Source organism: Bradysia coprophila, unplaced genomic scaffold (genome assembly GCF_014529535.1).
Source record: "Bradysia coprophila strain Holo2 unplaced genomic scaffold, BU_Bcop_v1 contig_248, whole genome shotgun sequence".
NCBI lineage: Eukaryota > Metazoa > Arthropoda > Insecta > Diptera > Sciaridae > Bradysia > Bradysia coprophila.
The window spans coordinates 614,095-622,367 of NW_023503509.1; the positions used below are offsets into that span (position 1 = coordinate 614,095).

The window sequence follows — 8,273 nt, forward strand, 5'->3', positions numbered from 1 at the left end:
TATAGGAAAATATAGGTAAATATAGCGGTATATAGCTGTTTAAATAGGAATTTATGAAAGTTGACTTCGTACGGGGCTGTCTATATTGCCTCCGGCAATTTATTTGTATATGATAACAAGGCAAAGAAAGATAATGTAAGTGATTTTAAAGGGCGAATAGCTTTTCAGTAGATAATGAAGTAAAAGAAATGAAGGGTTTCACAGTAAAGGCTTTTGATACGAATATTTGTTTCGTACGGGTCGGCGTTAGCTATGTTTTTTATCGAGTTTAGATACGTAAATTGTTTTGAGAGCAACGGCTCGTTGTAGCACTCTGTTCGATACTAGCCTCCAATTGTGCTCCACTGGATATACATGCAATGCCAATGCGTAAAGAATCGAACAAACGGTTTTACAATAGCAACATAACAAGCAAATAAATGTTTTCGTTGTTTGTTCTTGTTTTGTTTTGCTAGATTGGTTATAAAGAAATGACGGAAATTCCGCGGGTTTATTAAACCTTTTTTCGTTCCACAGCACGGACCTGTTTACTATTTCAATATACAGTTACTATCATAACTGTCTCTTTTACGACGAATCGAATCTATAAAGCTGGAAATATAATCGGTCCAAAAACCCTTACATTGCTAGTGTGACGCAAGTTCTCCTACTTTTACTTACAAAACAACTGGTATCGCTAGATGTGACGCAAAATGCAAAAAAATTACATTCAACAAAAAAGGGGAAAACCCATTACAAATGAAAGTATGAAAGCGTCTTAGCCTCCGGAAAATTTCTTTTCTCGATTTTTACTCAGAAACGGACTTGCGACACGGTGTCTTAACTAACGTGGAGGTGGCGCCATGATTAGAGGTCATCAGTTATCGGTTACAATATTTTTCGTCTCTGTACAGAGGCGCCGAATTGACAATGGAAATAGAGATGAGCATAGATTTATGAACTTGTTAATTCAAATTTTTAAACTTTAACTTTTCAGACATTTCTCAATTCGCAGAGCCGGTACCGATGTGAAAACATGAGTCTCGCTGTTTTGATACCTTTTCGTCGGTTTGTAATCAAATATCAATGATTCAGTTCGGTTTGTAATATCAACATTTTTCCACATCTCGCATAGAGTATTTTAGAGATAGATTTTAGTTACATAGGAACTCGGCGTCACTGTCTAACAAAAGAGAAATGTTTCGATTCATTTTAAGTCAATTCACACAGAGTTCTGAGAAACTTGTGATGAAAATGACAAAAATACGGTCTCGCCTCAACGGAATAAACTTCCGAACAGTCAATTTAGTCAGTTGTATTGGTGTGCTGGCCTTAGCTGTGACTCTATGTGAAATCAATGACGTGAATGGAATGGAGTGTGGAACGGTGCACGTAATCGGCGATCTGGTACGAGGTGGCAATGAAGCAATCAGAGGAGCCTGGCCCTTTGCCGTAGTACTGCAGCAGAGAAACAAAAACAAAATTTTGTGTGGCGGAACTTTGATTTCGAACAAACATGTCCTCACAGGTTGGTAAAAGCGATCAATGAGTGTGAGTTGTCGTTCTTACTACTGTCAGTTTAAATATGAAAAATATTCACATCACACAGCTGCACATTGCATCCAAGCGAAGCAGACATGGACAGAAGTTGCACCACAAGATTTGGTTGCGCATCTAGGGATGCACAATCTCACCGCATAGAATGAAGCCGATGAAAACGTCGTCCACGCAAACATTACGAGTGTACATGTTCATCCCGATTGGGACCCGGAGGCCATCAAATTCGACGCTGACTTAGCCATTTTGGTGCTCAGTCACAACATTACCTTCACAAACTTCATTCGACCTGTGTGCATTCCTGGCGATTCTGTTCTTCACACGGAGAGCGGTGTCATGGACACGGAAGGAACAGTGGTCGGTTGGGGTTTGACCGATAACGGAACGCAAGCAGACGTTCCACGCCAAGCTTCCGTTCAAGCTTTAAACGACTCATTTTGCTATCAATCCGACCCCGCAATGGCCAGTTATTCATCGAATCGCACGTTTTGTGGCGGTTTCGGTGATGGCAGTCCACAGTTTGGCGATTCGGGTACAGGATTTTATGTTCTGTCCGACAACGTTTGGGTGCAGTACGGTATCGTGTCAGCGATGCGCACGAATCGCACCGGGTTTGTCATTCGAAATTCGATGGCAGTCTACTCGAATGTGAAAGCCTTCAAACCGTGGATTGTCGAAACGGTTCAGCAAACGGACGGTGAGGTAGGTGAATCAATGATGACAATCAAATTGAATTGTACGTTTGGATTCAACGAAGAGTCGCATTACGAATGTTGGTTGAAGGATTTGGATGTCAGACGAGAAAATGTTTTCGTGAATGGAATCGGTGGCTCGCATTTTCATGGTAAATCGAACGACGATATTGAGTATCTCCAGTTGGACAGTGGATCGATGACATATGTGCCGAATGGAATTGGGCGGATTTTCCGCAACCTGAACACATTGAAAATTGCGCCGAAGCTCGGTGCAAGGGTGATCAGGCGATCCCATTTTCGAAATATGAAGAATTTGGGTGAGCTGGACATTTTCGAAAACGACATCGAAACGCTCGACGCAGACCTTTTCTGGGATCTGCCGAATTTGGAAGTATTCCATTTGGAGGGCAACAAGATAACGGAATTGCATGGCAGTACGTTTGAGAAAAATGAGAAACTCAAGTACATTGTGTTGAAATTGAATCTACGGCTAGAAGTCTTACCCGAAATCCTGTTCCAGAACAATTTGCTACTGGAGGAAGTTACGTTGCCTCGAAACAATTTACGGGCAATACCAGAGCAAATGTTCGAAACTATTAGCAAACTCAAAATGGTCGATTTAGCGTTAAATATGCTGGAACATTTGCCCAAAGATTTGTTCAAAAACAATGTACATCTGGAGTTTGTGGATGTAGGCGGAAATTTTTTGCAAACATTAGACGATACGATTTTCGAAACCTGCACCAAACTAACGAACGTTTATCTACACTCAAACAGGTTGCAATTTTTGCCCGGCAATCTATTTAAAAACAACTTGTTTTTGGAGACCATCCTATTGAGTGACAACCGTTGGCGGTCTATCGCTGAGAATTTGTTCGAACATAACGCTCAGCTGCACATAGTTTTGCTTGCGTCGGCTTTGCTCACCGATCTGCCGCTCAATTTGTTTGTAAATAATTCACGATTGGAATTGGTCGATGTTAGTGAAAATTCCATTCGAACGATAGCAGCACCGATTTTCGAAAACAATGTACAACTGCTGCACATCAATTTATCGACAAATATGCTTGAAAATCTGCCCTCACAATTATTCGAAAGGAATTTACTGCTGACGAGGATAGATGTCAGTCATAATTCCATTAAGCATTTGGACGAGCAAATTTTCGCGACCAATTCACAACTGGAAATGATCGCGCTATCGTCAAACCAATTGCAATCTCTACCCGGGAAAATATTTATATTATGTTATGTTATGTTATATAATTTGCTGCTGTCGACCATCGAATTAGGTCGAAATTCATTGGCAACACTGGACGTAGAAATTTTCGAAACGAATTTAAGGCTCGAACGGATATTTCTGAACAACAATCGGTTGGAGTCTCTATCCAGCAAATTGTTCAGCAAAAATTTATTGCTGAAAATCGTTGATTTCTCTGACAATTCGTTGGTGTCAATTGAATTTGACTTTACGAAACTGAATCACATTCGACTAATTAGCTTTCAGAACAATGTTTGCATCAAGCGAACATTTGACATGCCGTACTTACACACTGAAAGTCTTAGGAATCTGATGGAATTTCAAAACGTGCTACGGCAGAACTGTAGTAGCCCTTCGCGGTTACGGTGACAGATGCAGGAAATGGGAAAAATTGCATTACAAACCACAACACCGATCTGAAGAACGAAAATGTTGAATTTTAAATGTCCTCAAAAGATATTATTCTTATTAAATCATCCACCAAGAAACCGAATTTCCAATAAATCATACTAAAGCGTTCAATTATTGCGTCTCTATTCTATTCATGGTATTTACTCGACTCTAATAGTTTGCGTTTGGACAAATATTTCCCTCAAATTTCTGAAGCGGCGACATCTACTCATTTTCATAGCTACGATTTAACATAAAACTTTTTGATTCATCATTTCTCAAGTGGCTCCATCATGCTTTTCATTAATTGCAGGGTATTTTTGTTGGATTCTACAGTCGAAGGCAGTCAATTTTCAGCGTAAATTTGCTTCAGCTGTTTTTCAGCTGATTCACACATACAATCAAAACTGGTTTTCCTTGTTTACCAATACCAATTGTTCATCCGGTCGAAGCTGCTACATGCACGCGCATGATAGTGGTAAAACCGTATAAAGACGTATAAACGGTTGTGATTGTTTGTATGGATCAGCTGAAAAACAGCTGAAGTTAATTTATGCTGAAAATTGACTGCCTTTGACTGTAGCGACGTTTCTAAATGAATAAAACTCTGTTCTGTCTTCGTTGTATTTCGGTCATTGTTTTGTTTAGGCCCTTATTCAGGCTTCATAAAACTAAATTAAATCAGAATTTTCTTCTAAGCACTTGTTTACAAAACAATCAAACATATTCGTCATCTACTTACCGATTAAAAACATTTCGTGTGCATCCACTTTATTATTTAGATCATATTCAAACGCACCGTGAAAGGTTTTGTATGATCACGTTACGCAGTCTGCCATTTTTTCATTGGGACAGGGACGCAAAAAAATGTTTTCATACCTAGGACCCGGAAAGTGCGACTTCGACGCACTTTTTCTCCGTCCAATATGAAAAATACTATTCGTAACCACGGACTAAAAGTCTTTTTTAGCGTATTCGATTCCAGACCTCTCCTTCGGCTCTCTCTGGAAACTTCTCACACGCTAAAAAAGACTTTTAGTCCTAGGTACGAAATGTACTATTACTTCCTTCTGGTGCAAAATTTCAACTCTAAAAGACATATAATATAACATAATGAAAAACATTTATTATTTTGTTTGTTGACACACTACGACGCATCGCATTGCAATTTCGAAATTTTGTTTTTATTTTTTTATTTTAGTGAAATCGAAATCGAAAGTTGGGTTATGTACCGCAATTGTCAGCAGTAAACTTTACAATGTACAATTTTTGCTTACGAGGCTCTGAAATTCTGTTAAATTTCTAAATTTGTCATTGCTGTCCGACTGTTTATCGTAAATGGCATCGTTTATACAAATATTTTCACTTAACGAAATGTAGTTGACATTTTTGAATTTTGTAAAATCGATTTCGATTGCAACTAAACGATTGCCCCGAAAAATCACTAATTCCAGCAGTGGATTATTTTTGAACAAATTTCTAGGCAAATATTCCAATCGATTTCCCGCCAGAAAGATTCTTCGAACTTTGACGTTTGTTTCGAAAATGTTTTCATCTATTGTCGTCAATAAATTGAATCCCAAACTGATGAAGATCAACGATGGATTATTTTTGAATAAGTTCCGAGGCAATGTTTGCAATCGATTCCGTTCCAAACTGATCGCCTCCAGGTTAACGTTTGTTTCGAAAATGTCGCCGTCTATTATCGTCAATAAATTGCTGTCTAGACCAAGTAACACCAACAATGAATTATTGGTGAATAAATGTCTGGGCACTGATTCCAGTCGATTCGAGGACAGTAAGACTATCTTCAGATTTAAATTTGTTTTGAATAATTCCGGACTGATTGACGTCAGGGAATTGTTGCTGACATTCACTTTCACCAGTTCGATGTTCATTTCGAAAATTTGCTCGTGCAAGGCCGTTAAGGAATTGTTGAACAAATTCAATTTAATCAGCAACAAATTATTCCGGAAAATGTTTTGGGGGAGAATTTTCAATTGATTTGACGACAGGTCAATGGAAGTGAGTTTTTCATTTTTTTCAAAAATTGGCTCGTCTATCGCATGTAAGGAATTGTGTTGAAAATACGCCGATTGCAGAAGCAGATTATTGCGGAATAAATTTATCGGAAAAAATTCGAACCGATTTGACGACAGGTCAATGGAAATAAGTTGGATATTTGTTCTGAAAATCTGCTCATCCATCGTTTCCAAGGAATTGTTGTGCAGATTCAGACGTCTCAATTCGAAACTATTTTCGAATAAATTCCTGGGCATCGATTCCAATCGATTTGACGATAGATCGATTGTGGTGAGCTTTTCATTTCTTTCGAAAATCCGCTCGTCGATTGTCAGCAATGAATTGTCGGCTAGAAAGATGGATTCAAGCAACAAATTATTTCGAAATAAATCTTGCGGCACAAATTTCAACCGATTCGAAGATAGTGACACTACCTTCAGTCTGACATTTGTTTCGAACATTCGCTCGTCCACAGTCGCTATGGAATTTCCATGTAATTTAACGAACTCTAGCAACAAATTGTTTTTGAACAAATTTCGGGGAAGAGTTGCCGCCAGTTGATTGGTTGATAAATTGACGAAAGCCAGATTCGTGTTGAATGTGAAAATGTTGCCATCAATCGTCCGAATCGAATTGGAATTCAAATGTATGCTTTCCAGCAGAACGTTCTGTCTGAAAAGATTTGTGGGCAAGGTTTCCAAACGATTTTCACTGAGATACACATGTCGCAGCTTTTCATTTGTAACGAACGTTTGCTCATCGATCGCTTTGAGCTTGTTGTGGAACAAATTGACGATTCGCAATTTTCTCAGATCCCAAAAACAGTCCGCGTCCAGTTTTTCAATGTCATTCCCCACAATATTGAACACTTCCAGATTTTCCAAATCTTTCAAACTTGATCGCCAGATGTGATTCAGGCCGATAGTCGTTAAATTGGAGTTTCCGATTTGCAGAAGTCGTAGTTTCTTGAAAAAATTACCCAGTCCATCTGGTAGGGTGAACATCGATCCGCTGTGGAAAATGATCGAATCGACATCATTGTTGTCCTTTCGGTGGTCGTCCACCATGACATGATGGGACCCAGACACCGAAGCAATTTTATTACGTTCCGTTCGTATTTCCAAATCGTCCAACACGCACGTGTATCCGTAATGATTACCGTTAATCGAGGCATAGCCGTAACTACAGGCCAAAGACACTTTTGTAGTCCATTCACCGACCTCGCCACCGGTCTGTGTAACCGTTTCCACGATCCATTGCTTGAACGATTTGACGTTCGTGTAGATAGCAAACGAATTCGCCACCGCTTGGCCGGCATCGTTTGTATTTATCGCTGAAATTATTCCGTACTGCAGCCAGGTCGAATCGGAAACAAAAAATCCACCACCCGAATCTCCTTTGTTGGGAGTTCCGTCCACACCTTTTGCACAAAACGAACGCAACGAAGCGTACTGTATGAGGCTCGGTTCCGTTCTGTAGCATAGCGAATTATTGATGGCTCTGGCCACCAATTTCTTTGGAATTTCCTCGTTCACTTCACTTTCACCGATGCCCCATCCAACAACCGTACCGGTGACATTGATAATGGCACCATCTATGACGTCCACATCGGCCGGCACACAAATCGGTTGAATGAAATGCGAATAAGTGACATTGTCGCTGAGAACGAGAATCGCAATGTCCGCATCATATTTATCGTCGTACGGTTTCCAATCCAGGTGCACATGAATTGCAGTAACTTTTCTCTGTACAGCTCCTTCTTCGTTTTCTGTTGTCAGATTGTACGCTCCCAGACGCACTTCAATGTTCTCAGGTGTCAATCTCACTGGGGAGTGTCGTCTGTGTATGCAATGGGCAGCTAGAAGAAACCACGTTTATCAGCAACAATCTTTAGTGAAAGAGCTGGGGAATTCATTTGCATTCCCAATTTGGTTTGCTCAAATATTGAATTAAAGTAAATTTTACATCGATGCGGATCGTTTCCCGCAGCTCCCATGAATTTAATTTAATTGATGTTTTACCTGTAAGAACATGTCTCACAGAGATCAATGTCCCACCGCAAATGTATTTTGTGGGCCTTGTTTCATACACGGCTACAATGAATGGCCATTCAGTTCGAAGTGTTCTATTTCCACCTAGTATAAGCTCTCGAGCTACGTTCACGCTTCCACATTCCATTCCGTTCACTCGATTGCAATGGAATAAATACACCGCGGCAAAGAAAATGATTGTGTTGTAGAAATTTACAATTGCCATAATTGTTTCCGGAAACGGAATAGCATTAAACGGAAGCGAAATTATTTGAAACGTAAAAAACAGAAATTTTATTGTAGTTGCGTCGTCAGTCAATAGTTTTCTTTATCGATCAGAAT

The 8,273-nt window shown here is 39.7% G+C and overlaps 2 protein-coding genes across 2 annotated transcripts; one reads left to right on the top strand and one right to left on the bottom strand.

Annotated features, from left to right (window-relative positions):
- The first annotated feature begins 1,495 nt into the window (after positions 1-1,495).
- LOC119078337 (protein artichoke-like) lies at positions 1,496-4,001 on the top strand. The gene is made up of 2 exons (XM_037185840.1): positions 1,496-1,507; positions 1,681-4,001. Exons 1-2 carry the CDS (start codon positions 1,496-1,498, stop codon positions 3,856-3,858), a joined length of 2,190 nt encoding a protein of 729 aa, XP_037041735.1. The 3' UTR covers positions 3,859-4,001.
- A 1,084-nt stretch (positions 4,002-5,085) lies between these two features.
- LOC119078338 (insulin-like growth factor-binding protein complex acid labile subunit) lies at positions 5,086-7,897 on the bottom strand. Its single transcript, XM_037185841.1, has 2 exons — positions 7,867-7,897; positions 5,086-7,759 (listed from the first exon to the last, which is right to left on the bottom strand). Exons 1-2 carry the CDS (start codon positions 7,895-7,897, stop codon positions 5,133-5,135), a joined length of 2,658 nt encoding a protein of 885 aa, XP_037041736.1. The 3' UTR covers positions 5,086-5,132.
- Positions 7,898-8,273: the final 376 nt, after the last annotated feature.

Coding starts and splice junctions, on each gene's coding strand:
- LOC119078338 (XM_037185841.1), bottom strand. CDS start 7,897: ATGGGAGCTGCGGGAAACGATCCGCATCGAT. Junction 7,760..7,866: donor GGGAAACGATCCGCATCGAT/GTAAAATTTACT, acceptor GGTTTCTTCTAG/CTGCCCATTGCATACACAGA.